The sequence below is a fragment of the Dunckerocampus dactyliophorus genome, chromosome 14 (assembly GCF_027744805.1).
Source record: "Dunckerocampus dactyliophorus isolate RoL2022-P2 chromosome 14, RoL_Ddac_1.1, whole genome shotgun sequence".
NCBI lineage: Eukaryota > Metazoa > Chordata > Actinopteri > Syngnathiformes > Syngnathidae > Dunckerocampus > Dunckerocampus dactyliophorus.
The window spans coordinates 4,877,642-4,891,564 of record NC_072832.1 but is presented as its reverse complement, the minus strand read 5'-3'; the positions used below and the strand labels follow the sequence as shown (position 1 = coordinate 4,891,564).

General features: G+C 40.0%; 1 protein-coding gene across 1 annotated transcript; it reads left to right on the top strand.

The window, feature by feature from the left end:
• The first annotated feature begins 6,609 nt into the window (after nt 1-6,609).
• On the top strand, nt 6,610-13,495 carry vip (vasoactive intestinal peptide). Its single transcript, XM_054798685.1, has 7 exons — nt 6,610-6,638; nt 7,563-7,887; nt 8,622-8,729; nt 8,942-9,046; nt 9,641-9,766; nt 12,641-12,752; nt 12,830-13,495. The coding sequence occupies exons 3-7, from the start codon at nt 8,635-8,637 to the stop codon at nt 12,836-12,838; spliced, it is 447 nt and encodes a 148-aa protein (XP_054654660.1). The 5' UTR covers nt 6,610-6,638; nt 7,563-7,887; nt 8,622-8,634; the 3' UTR covers nt 12,839-13,495.
• Nucleotides 13,496-13,923: the final 428 nt, after the last annotated feature.

Below are 13,923 nucleotides of genomic sequence, written 5' to 3'. Positions count from 1 at the left end.
CAGTTTGCAGATGTGGAAAGACTGACAATGTGTTCCAAACAAAATCGGTTATCTTTTAGCTATTGTGATTTAAAAAAAAAAAAAAAAAAAAGGAAACAGTACTGGCTTTGTGGTCAGTTTCAAAAGCGAGCACACCCCTCACATTTCATTACATTATGTAACATTATGTAACATTTCATCTTCTCAAGGGACTTTCCTCTTGAAATGAAACTTGCGTATACAGTACTTTAGGTTAGTCAGCGTACAGCTTGTGTAGCAAGTTTTATTTCAATAGTAAAGCGTTCCCTCGCTACATCGCGGTTCACCTTTCGCGGATTCGCTGTTTTGTGGATTTTTTTAAGTGCAATTTTGCCTTTTTTAACAGCGTATGAATGCGCATTGTGCTCTGCGTTCCTGTGGTGTACAATGTGTGTATATTATATATGACTGTTATATGACCATGGAAACAAAGCGCACACGGGAAAACACAGGAAGTGAGGTAGGATTGAATAGTCTTTGCTCCATCTCACTCCTTTTCAGACAAGTGTGAACATGTGATGTACTTTAAAGTAACTTTGTTTAGCATGTTCCTGTTGACACATAGTATCTGTTTTTTGACCACCTCCACTTTGTACAGTCCAACTGTAAGCGCTCTTCTAACATGAAGCCTCTCTACAAACACTGGATCCACTTGAATCCACAAATGAAAGCAAATGTTGAACAGGTTGTTTAACAGATAAATTGCTGCCTCTCCGTGAAAACTGGTAAATGGACTGAAGTTTCAGCGGCGCAACGTCATCATCATTCTGCTTGTTGAGCTCCAGCAGCAGGTTGGTGCTGCAGGTGAGGTCATCCTGCCATAACACATACTTTGATTTCATTATTGGGAGGCTGCTTTGGTATCTGTGAGCAACATGTGTCAGCGGTGACACACCCGAGCTGCCGGAGACGCACCAAAACACTTCAAACACGGCAGAAAAAAAGTGTCCAGCAACACACGAGCCTTCAGAGACATGATGCTTCCATGGTGACTACAATTAGCACTGCTGCTGTGTAGCATCCCATTTCAGCATAATAACAAAATAAGGACAATATCGGGCAAAAATACAGACAGAATAACAATTAACACATGATGGGAAACAATATCACTGATGAGTAGCTGTGGAATTATATATGTGCCATAAATATTCAAATATTTAGCCATTTGTGCTCATTTTCTCATTTTTAAATGGTGTTTACAATGAATATGGAACAAAGAAGGATGAGTGTCTGATGGCAATTATTCTGAATTCAAGCCGTATTATTTAACTAGGTACTATCTATCATCTCTTACTGTATATATATATCCATTCATTGCAATGTTTCTCTTTTATCAATGATATGTTCTGTGTTTATCAATACATTATACATATATTTGATTTTGACTGTACTTGTACGGCCATTTATAATCTATTTTTTGCAGTAAATGACATTTTCTTTTGGTAATCACCATCATCATCAATCACCGGTCATTATACTGTATTAGGCACATTTGTGTATTTGCTAATGAGGGGGGAATTACTGGAAACGCAATAATAATTGCTTTAACATATTGTTATATGAATATATTAATAATGTTTGTGGGCACAATGCTTGGGATAAACCGTCGTCCGCAGCCAAGAGAGAGGTGATAAATGATGGGGAAACATCCACTGATGCCGAAGCTGGCTGACTGCAACAAGACACAAAATGGACACAATAGGTCGACCGAGCAGCCGGATGAAATTTGGTAAATGAGCGGCATTAAAGCGGCAAAGCGAATTACTCGCCACACAAATCGTAACTTGCGTAGCTGATTTCCAGATGGATAGGGAGGGGAGAAAAACATTCTAATTGCTGCTTTAGTGGCCAAAAGGCAGGCGTGTTCCTTTAGATTAACTTGGCGTTAATGCTCAAGTGCAGAGGATGAGAGGCTTGTCTATCACTTCACCTTCTAAGATGGAAGGATTCTCAACATGACCAAATGATATTGCTGGAAAAAAAGCTATTCTATGCAAACATGCATTATCATTCATGTTGTCATGCCTTGCACTCATCAGAGTCCCTCTCTGGAGGATTCTTTAATAGGGGGGCTTGTTTTTGGCCTGCAGCCTCCTAACCCATCAATTAGACCACCAGAGCTCTTCATTGCATCCTGAATTAACTAAATACATAAATACATTTGGCCCGCATTCAGGCCCATGGCAGACATTACGCACAGCAATGCACACTCACACACACACACACTTTTACACTCATTAACTTGCAAAAACTTTCCCAGAATGCATTTGGGTCTACCTCACAGGCCCAATCTGATTACTTGCTATTTATCCATCTATCAATCTATCTAGCTAGAGATAGAGGCTGCGTCGTGTCGTGGCACCAAAAGTCTGTGCCGTAAAGAACATATGCATAAATTGAAGACTTGATTGTGACACATTATGTGACCTAAGTCAAGTTTTCCAAACTAAAATGCGGTCAGCTGAGTTATTTTCCATATTCTGCGATATTGGCCAGCTTGGACTTCAAAATATACTTGTACTTTGAAAGAGTTGTCACACACACAGAGGGAGCAGAGAGACAGCACTTCCAACGCATTTTCTCTTACATATTTGTCATTTTTTAAGCAAATCTTTAGTTATTAGCTTAGAAGTAGAAACGCATGATGGTAGATGGCTACAATGTATTCCACCGGACAGCCTCCAATTTTTGGTACTATATAAAAGTTATATAATAATAGTTCCAAGTCAGTCTCTTAGTGGGGGAAGTGCAGTCGAAAACTAGCAGGCAGAGTGAAATCTTGCAAGTAATGACATAATGGCGAGTGGAAGCGTTCCATCCAGTTGATGCCCCGCACCATTGTGCCTGCCGCCCCAAAATGCGGGAGTGCGCGTCATTAACGTGGTTAGCCGCAGCTGGGCCTTTCTGCCGTGACATGTCAAAATGTCTCCAGAGCCGTTGTGCAGGAATCAAGAGTGCAGAAATGTGATACCCGCTGTGGGGGAAATATTACCAAAGAAGAAACTTTTTTTCGGGTAGAAGAGTGCACTCGCTATTACGGGCATATACAGTAGATGTATTTCTAAATACAGCGATATTATTTATCTGTACAAATCAAATCATCTTCATTTTCATCTTCATGTGTCATCTTGACTGACCTGTACGGCTGCCACTGAGACCTCCGTCGTGATGTCAGCAATCGTACGCCGTCACTCTCGCCACTCTTGGCTCTGCTAATCGGATAACACGGCCCTCAGGAGGCACTCGCTCACCGGGGGATTCCCTCTCATCGCGCACCACTGCCTAAGAGCAGACTGAACGTCATTGTGTGTTTTTATAAAAGCACACGTGCCTTCAACGTGCTTCAACTGCTTTCATTTTTGACGCAAATTTGAGGGCGTCTGGTGTGATGCATTGTAGTCCACAACTACAGTTGCGGTAACAAAGTATCCTAATTGCATTCACAAGTACATAAATGTTGTCACACTATTGACGTTTTCGCAACATAACAGGTAGGAAAATTGAAGATTCTTGGCCCACGTTCACCAAGAATTTTTCTGAACGTGTAGCGAAGCCTGCTTTTTTATCATGTTTTCTTTCATTTATAAGCTGTCCTCAGTCAAATGGTGGGCATGTTCACGGGCGAGCACATCTATCGAGGGCAGCGGTTCTTAATTATTTTTTGTCGTGCCCCCACTGGGGGGCAGATATGTTTTCGTGCCCACCCCCAATTTGAAATACCATTGAGAAACTGATCATATCTATTTATTTATCTGTACTGTACAGACTGAACTCGAAAATGCAACCAAATGGCAGTGAAGCATAAATCATACATCTTGAGAGTTAAACTGCATGCCGAGTACAGCAAATTCATACATGTTGGCAGGTCTGCACTGATATGGAAAGTCCTCCCTGCATCTCACGCCGCCCTTGACAGTTCACCGTGCCCCCCCCCCAGGGGAACCCGCCCCACTATTTATCAAGGGGCACGTCAGAGGCAATATCATTATCTATGATATGATCTATTGCCTTCATGGAACTTCAATAGTGAGCTTTTGAGCGCCTCTTCTCTCAAAAGTGGAGCAAACAAGTGAGGCAGGGACACATATTACTGTTAGGTCATCAATAAAAAATTTGAATAATAGGAGACTATTAAGGACGACTGCTTGTCCTAATCCAACACAAGCATCCAAGCGTGTCTTGTTCCTGGTCTAAAGGAACGTTTCCTTCAATGCAAACATTCCATCAACATCAAGGCAATAATGCTCGCTTCCTCTTCCTGGCGGCTTCTGTCTCCAGTCACTCCTGTCAATTACAGCGGGCCGTTCTCTGGAGGACTTGGTCCCTAATCTACTTTCTCTCTGGACTGATCACATTAGAGTTCAGATGGTGCCATCATGGTTTGATAGGATGAAGGGGGCTTGGACAGAGGGAGGTGTGTGCGGTAGAGGGTGACTGGTGTCCTGCTGACTGTGAGAAGACACCAAAAGACTACACAGACGTGATATGTTGTCATGTGTCGTATTTGCAAAATGGGTTGCCACTTTGCTTTGACATTATATTTCATTCTGGGACCAGAACGTGATACAAAAACGGCCAGAGAAAGCCAAAGATGACACGCTACACACCAAAAAAGTCATTTAAGCCGGTTTGCTTCCAAGCAGTGATGCGATGCCTTTGAGCGAGGCGTTGCACATTGCGCAAATGCATGTATTTTGTGTTGCTCAGTAGGAAGCACACTATATGCCAGGGGTGGGCAAACTTTTTGACACGTGGGCCACACTGCGTTAAAAAGTTTGGTCAGGGGGGGCCGTCTATCTATAGGTGGTCATCAAACAGAACAGCATACTTACTCACGGTGCAACGAAATTAAAACACAACACATCCACAGCACGTTAACGCGTCACATAAATCAACTACTACTAGCACATGGGTGATGAACAACAACAAAGCGCTGAACATAACGCGTAACTTAAAACTGTTATTTATACGTGCCCGCAAGGCATGCTGGGTAGTCCAGTGGCAACAACAAAAAACTGCAAACGATAAAACATTGGATATCAAGAGTATTGTAACGTCCCTCCTTGTTTACTTCCTTGACGACCTCCTCTACATATTTTGCAAACAAGTAAAAACATGACAAACAAAAGAAGAGAGTACCACAAGCTACCCAGCATGCCTTGCGGCAGGAATGTAGGTGTGTAACTTTGGCGTGGATATGTATTTGTATGCTCACATGGTGCAGTAGGTAGGTAACGTTGTGTGTCCCGTGTGTGTTGATGTGTTGTTCAAATCGCCTTTTTGTACAAGCTACAGATCGCATCTGACTATTTCCTGTACGACTCAAGCGTGCCACAATAGCTTTGCAAGTCATGTTGCCGGATTCAGCTTCGATGTTACAGGTTTGAAAAAAAGGAATTTGGAAACGCCCCGTGGGCCAAATTGGCTGCAGTTTGCGCACCCCTGCTATATGCTGTACCATACTATTAGTCAATGAGTGTTCTCCGTATTTTATGTGTCTGAATGGAGTAAATGTAATGCTATCACCTTTTTTCCACTTTTTACCTTTTCGTGTAAGTCAAGCCAATCATGTGTTTTTTTTTCCCTCCTCCTCTCCAGCGATGTTGGCTAAATGCTTCACATGGATGGCGGGAAGGATGCGATGCAGGCTGACGTCACACCTAATAGACTGTGCTGTTGCCAGCACAGACTCGTCGGGGACACTGTGTGGCATTCTTTTGTCCCAGCTCCCCAACATCCTGAAATAGACAAGAGCAAGAGAAACGGGATTGTGCTTATTTGGAGTGATAATCTGCAAGATCCAGTGTGCTGCGTGTGTGCGTGCGTGCAAGTGTGTGTTGTGTATCGCGTCTGAGGCGCTGGCACAGTTTGGATGTACATAAACAAAAGGCCACACACACTTACAGACAGCAGTGTTGGAATTAAGTATGCAGATGGTGGCATTACGATGGAAAAGTTACATAAAAGTAGGCTTTGTTTTTGCAGAAATGCAACATCCAAATTCTCCAGCCTGGGGCATTGCACTCAGCTCTATTTTTATGTATGAAAACTGCACAGGCTCCAATACGAGATCCAAGATGCTGCCTTTATAAAGATACACTCCTTAGTAATGCCACAGGCAAGGACTTGATTCATTTGTGATCATCTCTAAGCAAACATCTCGAAGCATCTCTGTGAAAGCAACCAAAAGATTTAAAGCTCATGCAACATTCACCCTTTGTAGATGGGGCCCTCCTAGAAAACACCTGCAAAATTAACAGTTCTACCAATTATTTGAGCATATCTCAATATTTATGTTTACTTTTTAGAATGTTCTCATGTTATTTCACTGTGATATACAGTATTACTGACAATGTACAGCATTAGGATTTTTACTTTGTTATCACCATTATGCAAAAATACCCCACAGCTGCAATTTTGGCGCGTACGTAACGTCTCGTTACGTAGTTTGAGCCACATCTGAGCAGGTCCCCCCCCTCCCAGAATTCAAATGGTAGAGTCATTGCGAACATTGTGCGTTGTACATCCCATTTTGCACAAATTCTACAAAGTTTTATTTTGTTGAAAGGTTTATCCTGAAGATACGGAAGCCCATTTCCGCCAGAAACGAAAGAAAAATGGTAAGTCATAATAATGAGCTAAAAAGTCGAAATTATGAGCTGAAAAGTTTAAATTACGAGATAAAAACTCATAATTATGAGATAGGAAAATTGCAATTACTGTACGAGATCAAAAGTTAAAATTATGTGATAAAAAGTCCTAATTATGAGATTAAAAGTCAATAGAAACTGCGCATGTGCCAAGTGTCATATGACGAAGGCGCCAGCGAAGAAGGCAGCACATGTGCAGTCTGTATCTCATAATTATGACTTTTATCTCATAATACCAACTTTTTATCTCATAATTAAGACTTTCTTATCTCATAATTGTAACTTTTATCTGATAATTTTGATTTTTTTATCTGATAATGTTGACTTTTTATTTCATAATTATGACTTACTTATCTAATAATGAGGACGTTTATCTCATAATTTAAACTTTTTATCACATAATTATGACTTTATCTTATAATTTCGACTATTTATCTCATTTTTTATTTTGATTTATCTCATAATAATTTTTTTTACCTCAAGATTCCAACATTTTATCTCATCATTTTGACTTTTTATCTCAGAATTTTTCCATTTTATCTCATAATTTCGACTTTCTAGCTCATAATTCTGAATTTTTAACTCGGAATTATGACTTTATCTCATAATTTCGACTATTTATCTCATAATTTTGATTTATCTCATAATTATGAGCTTCTTATCTCATGATTAGGACTTTTATCTCGTAATTTTAACTTTTATGTCATAATTTCAACTTTTTATCTGATCATTTTGACTTTTAATTCATAATTACAAGTTTGTTATCTCATAATTATGACTTTTTTAAAATCTCATAAATCTGACTTTTTATCTCATAATTCTGACTTTTTATCTCATAATTTCTATTTCAATCTCATAAATGTGATTTATCATTGGGTTTTTTTTTTCTTTCAGTGGCGGAAACGGGCTTCCATATGAAGATGTCCATGATGGATCATTACTCACACGATTAATTAAAAGAAACTAGTTAATTTGACCATGGGCATAATGTGTGTGTGTGAGAGAGAGAGAGCAGCAGTGACGGCAGCAGTGACCTACTGACGTCTCAGGCCCCTCATCGAATCTCATTCCATCCTGAGGGTCCATTGGGGGGGAGGTAAGTGCAGGTGTATAAAAGAGCTGAGAGGCGCGCAGAGAGTCATCATCATCATCACAACGAGGAAAGACCACCAGCACAGCGGGACTGCAGCATATTTACGACACTTTCTTTAGAGCACAAGTAAGAGCTTTTATGTCAATCATATTCTGGGTTTTTATTTCTAGTCCATGACTTGGTGCGATGCTGCGTCCTCGGGGTTGGACGTCTCTGCTATGTTTCAGTTTCCTCGCCTCGGCTGCGTTGTAAGAGTAAGGCATTCCTCAGAATCTCGTTTTTTTAAGATAAATTGTGTAATTAAAATCATTGCGATATTCATACCTGGGGAAAAAAAACTCAGCAAACTCGGCTTCGTGCGTAATTACGCATTGGTTTCGTTAGTGTTGCTGTCATTTGCCACAATGCACCTGCAAATTGGGTGCTTTTTGTTGGTCGCTGTGCTTTGGCTGAAATGTATTTAGTTCACTTGTGGTTGAAAAACGATTTTTAGCGTTGTCAAAAACAAAACAAAAACTGTTACATGTCGCCCTGCAAGCGTGTTTATTTGGGGGTGGGGCCAAGAAACTAGAAAAAATATAATAGATTATATTTAAAAACGAAATTAAACTAGATTTTTTTTCTTTTTAAAGAGCAATAATGCGTAAAATCACTTCCAAACATGATTTGGGTTATGTCATGTGCGCAAATTACGCATTTTTTTCAGTCTACCAGCAACTACTTTTGAGCCTTCATTTTCAATACAGTTGCATGTGAGTGTGTGTTTATAGTTATTTAGATTTAGATTCAACAGAGAATGCTGGGAATTTCATTTTGGACAGTTAAGGGGAGAATTAACTCTTTTTTTTCCACGTACACAGGTGGTGTAAAGCGATGTCACAACGGAGTGGCCACCAGCTTCTTCTCCTCTTTGCCCTCTTCAGTGTGCTCTACTCCAGGACTCTAAGTCTGCCATACACGTCTATGAGGTGCTGCTATTCTGCATCATTTGTCTTTAAAGTTAATGCTATCTTTCTGCTGCATGTTGTCATGGGGAAGGTCAAATATATATCCTCATAAAGGGCAAAATGACAAATGAGCCTGACTGATCATTTCTTCATTTGATTTACTGAAGCGTTTTTTAACATTATAAGCTGACGTTAATGTCATGTCGTATTATTCTGTGCGTGCCACGCTGCAGGCAATCGAGACACGCAGACGGTCTTTTCACCAGCGGCTACAGCAAACTCCTGGGTCAGCTCTCAGCGAGAAGATACCTGGAGTCTCTGATTGGAAAACGAGTCAGGTAATAGGTCGGTTGATGCTGTGTCAGTAATGCTGTGGAGCGGCAATAAAAAAATGCCACCTGAAAGCACATATTATAGTGTGGCTGGGGATGAGATTTGGATTACAATTTAAATTGTCTCATTTTTGCTCACCTTTTGCTAAGACCCCTCGGTGTCGATTCCGCCGATTTAGTCAACGGACATTTAAATAAATGCACTCAACAATTTGGCTGCCCGAAACGTGGCATTGAAAGCAAAACAAAGCATGTGATGTCATAAACAACTGCAGCATGTCTGCATTTCTAGTCAAGTAGGCGTATACACATACACACATAGCGTATAATATGATATATAAACATAACATTATAGCATCAATACTGCACAGATATTGAGCACGTGCGATGGCCCCTTGCAGTGACATTTGCAATGACAAGACCTGACTTGCCTGATGATGCATTTTGTAGTTGACTAAACATTTTTTTTAAAGGTTAAGTGATGCCATGAGTGCTTCCATGCATGAGGAGCAAGGGGGTGGCGCGGCTGGGGGAACGGCAGATTGTCACTGGTCGTCGATTACATGTCCCTTCTTTTGTGTTTGCGACGCTTCCGTGCAGTGACGAGCTGATGGACGAGCGGATGAAGCGCCACTCGGACGCCGTCTTCACAGACAACTACAGCCGCTTCCGCAAACAGATGGCCGTCAAGAAATACCTGAACTCGGTCCTGACGGGGAAGAGGAGGTAGGACGCACGTCTTTTTGCATCCCATCTCGCTTTAATTATCTTAACTGTAGTATGTGGCACGTTTAGCTCAGAGACATACTTTTGTAATAATAATAATGGATTCAATTTTCAAGGCACCCAAAGCGTGTCACAATGAAGTGGACCCATTATTCATTCACTCCTCAGTCACACGCTGGTGGTGCCTACATCTGTAGACACAGCTGCTCCAAGGTAGTCTGCCTATTCGCGCCAACGGCCGCTACCGACTTCCACCAAACATTCATACATCAGTGTGGGCAGCACTGGTAGTGTCTTGCCCGGGGACACAACAACAGTGACTGGGTGGAGGGAGCTAGGATGGAACCTCCAACCTTCCGGACGCCCTGCTCTACCTCCTGAGCCACTGCCGCCCCAAGTCACTTTCTGTTTATTGAACAAAACGTGAGCATGCTGCGACAGAGTACCCTGAAAAGTCCATGGCAATCACTTCCAGGAGGCTGTTTGCTAACAGTAAAACGAGAACCAGTTTCTTCCCTATTGATCTGTTGCCGTCATTAGCATGTTGTTTGATACATGTACAACAAAGCCAAAGAAACTGACAAAAAAAACCAAAACAACGGAAACACTTTACAATAAGGTACACAAAATTACAGTAGTTAATGAGGAACGAACCTACCTAACCCTAACCGCTACTCATTAGTTACTCATAAGTTCTTCATTAGTTCCTCAGTAACTACTCTAAATTAATGCGCCTTAGTTCCTCAGTAACTACTCCACTCATTAGTTCCTCATTAGTTCCTCAATAACTACTCTAAATTAATGTGCCTTAGTTCCTCAGTAACTACTCCACTCATTAGTTCCTCATTAGTTCTTCATTAGTTCCTCAATAACTATACTAAATTTATGTGCCATAGTCATTACTTCCTCATTACTTCCTCATTAGTTCTTCAGTAACTACTCTAAATGTATGTGCCTTAGTTCCTCAGTAACTACTCCACTCATTAGTTCCTCAATAACTAGACAAAATTTATGTGCCTTAGTCGTTAGTTCCTCATTAGTTCTTCATTAGTTCCTCGGTAACTAGACTAAATTTATTCGCCTTAGTGATTAGTTCCTCATTACTTCCTCATTAGTTCTTCATTAGTTCCTCAGTAACTAGACACAATTTTGTGCCTTAGTCATTAGTTCCTCATTAGTTCATTAGTTCCTCGGTAACTACTGTATTTTTGTAAAGTGTGACCAAAAAAACTGCTAGCATTTTGTTTGAAGTCTGACTTGTCCAACAGTGTCTTACTGGCTCTCAAACATTTCTTAACACAATAAAATGAATTTATTTAAATTTTTTCCCGCTGACATTTTAAAGTAAAACATGACAGTGTTAAAAATAACGTTCAAAATATAAAACTTTCTTGAATCCATTCATCCATTTTATATCACTATACGGGTGGCCACAACCAATCCCAGTTGTCCTTCCGATATTTTCCGGGTCAGACATCAAAACTTGAATATTACTGGATAATGTGGTAGCCTAGCGGGGTCACTGAGAGGTCAAGAAGTAAATTTCCCTTCTTTAATCAAATAATCAGCTAGCCAACTCTGTAGAGCAAACCCTTTTGACAAAGAAGATGGCGAAAAGAAAGAAAGGAATGGCGTACCGTGCAAAACCATGCAGCACTAGAAGTCCCATTAATGGAAAGAAGTATTTTATTTATTATTGGATAGCTCCAGTAAATTTAGAAACTTATTATATTCTAAAATTGTTGGTCTTGCTTAAAAATGCACGCATTTAGTTGTATTCAATGTTAAAAAAAATATTATATGGAATACATTTTAAAAGATGTGGCTTTCAGGGCCCCTGTTCTACAGCATTTGAAGGCAGCCACAAACCAACAGGCGCCACTACAGTCATGGAAAAAATGATGAGAGCACCATTGTTTCTTCAGTTTATTGATCCATTTTAATGCCTGGTACAACTAAAGGTACATTTGCTTGGACAAATACGATGATGACAACAAATATATCTCATATGAGTTGAATGTAAGAGCTGATATCTAACAACTTCCATGGTTTTCTTGATAACCAAAATCACTTAAGTTCTTACATGAATAGCTATAGCATTGTACTGACAAAAAAATGTAACTCTTATGAGCTATTTTTGTTGTCATTGTTATATTTGTCCAAACAAAGGCACCTTTAGTTGTATCAGGCATTAAAATGAAAAAGAAACTGAAGAAATAAGGGTGGTCTAATCACTTTTTCCATGACTGTAGATCACTTGGAAATGTTTGGGATGCCATCCCAAGTGGATGAGGAGGAACCACAGCCTGCTGAAGGTTGATTGACACTGACGCAGTCAATAAAACTCTAAAAAAATAAACATAAGATAAAAATAAAACTGCCACAATGCAAAAGACAACCAAGTAAGATTAAAAAAAAAATCATATTGAAAGCCAACATAACGGAGCTAACTTTATCTTGCTTTCTGTTGCAATATTTTTTTTTAATCCTTTACGTTTCTTTTGCGAAATCCTGCCAGCGTTACTTATTTGGGTACATTTACATGACATTTACTTTCCGTTGTCCGTCGGTTAAACCACGTTTTGGGGCCAAAACGAACACTGCAGTATGTATGCCAGGCCAGTAGAGGGCAATGAAGTGAAGAAACCCTCCACGTTTGTACATGTCTTCCGCCATTGTACATATTTAGCCAGAAATGTGTTTTTTTTTTTTGTTTGAATTGGCCATTATCGTATTAACGAAAGACCAAATCAGCACCCTGTGATAAAACACGATCATTCAAGGCGATCTAAACCATCTGAAAAAGTAAATGGGACATTATTGTAACATGAACAAGATTTAAGGCTCTTCTCTCCTCTGATTCTCTGCGAACAGTCTAGAAAATCCTGGAATGAGCGACCAGGAAGAATCCAGGGAAGAGCCTGACACTTTCCAGGAGACCTACGACGACATCAACGTCGATCACCTGCTAAATAACTTCCAGCTGGTACGCGCACGATGCAATTCCTGACAGTTTTTCTGAGTTCGATTGTCCGTTTTTTGACTTATGTGGTTTTCTCGCAGCCGCTTTGAGGAGAGCTCCGATCCGGTGTCATCGTGGTGAAACCATCCGTTCCAGCAACAACACAGCATTCACCCAAAGATCCAAACAAGCAAGGCTGACGTCTTCTCCAGTGTGGTTCTAATCTACAGTAGTTACAGCATACAGTACACTTCTAGTCTCTAATTGATGACTGCACACATCCATACGTAAAAGGGCAACACCGACTAATTTGGCCTTTCTTGTGGCGTCCCTTTTCCCAAAGCATTTATTAGAACTAGTTTGTAATCTGTTCTTTGGGAAATACATGCTGAAAGAAACAGTCACGCGTCATTAGAACCTCATATTAAGAACCTAAGTACGGACAATAAACCCAAACTACAGGCTGCGACCATACAAACGCCGGCCAACCAAACTGTTTTCGAGAATCCCAGCCAAACAGATGAAGAGGAGAACCTTTTAAATGGACCCGGATGCATTTAATCACTTTATACTACTCGACTTGTAGAGCAAACAAAGTCCTAACTGTGCATGGAGCTGCCTTTAGCGCATAATAGTGACGATGTATGTACACCACTCACCAAATAAAAGATGTTGGTTTTATTTTTCAAAGCTGAGTTATGTCTTGTCTGGCTGATTGCTTGATGCACATTTTACATTTTCGTCTTTAAAAATAAGTCTAATAACAACATTACATGCTAAAAGGCCATTTTTTTTTCAAATGGGAATCTGGGTTTAATATTACAGTGGAGTATTATGGTCACACCATAATGGAATATAGAGTGTGACTTTGAGGAAAAAAGTCCAAATATGAGAAAAACACCATAATTTTAAAAAAAAAATGCTAAAATGCTACTATCAAGGGAAAAATGTTGGACTATTACAAGAATAAAGTGTTACTATTATCAGAAACATTTTTTATTGTGCCTTTGTTCTTGAAAAACAAAACATAATTGGAAGAAAATAAAACTGTAATTGTACCAGAAAAAAGTGCCCATATTGAGATTTCAAAAAATGTTCTATGACTTCATTGCCAAGTTTCTGAAAATAAATGTGTAAATATGAGCAGAATACATTTAATATTTCAAGAAAAGTTTACATTTCATGAGAATAAATG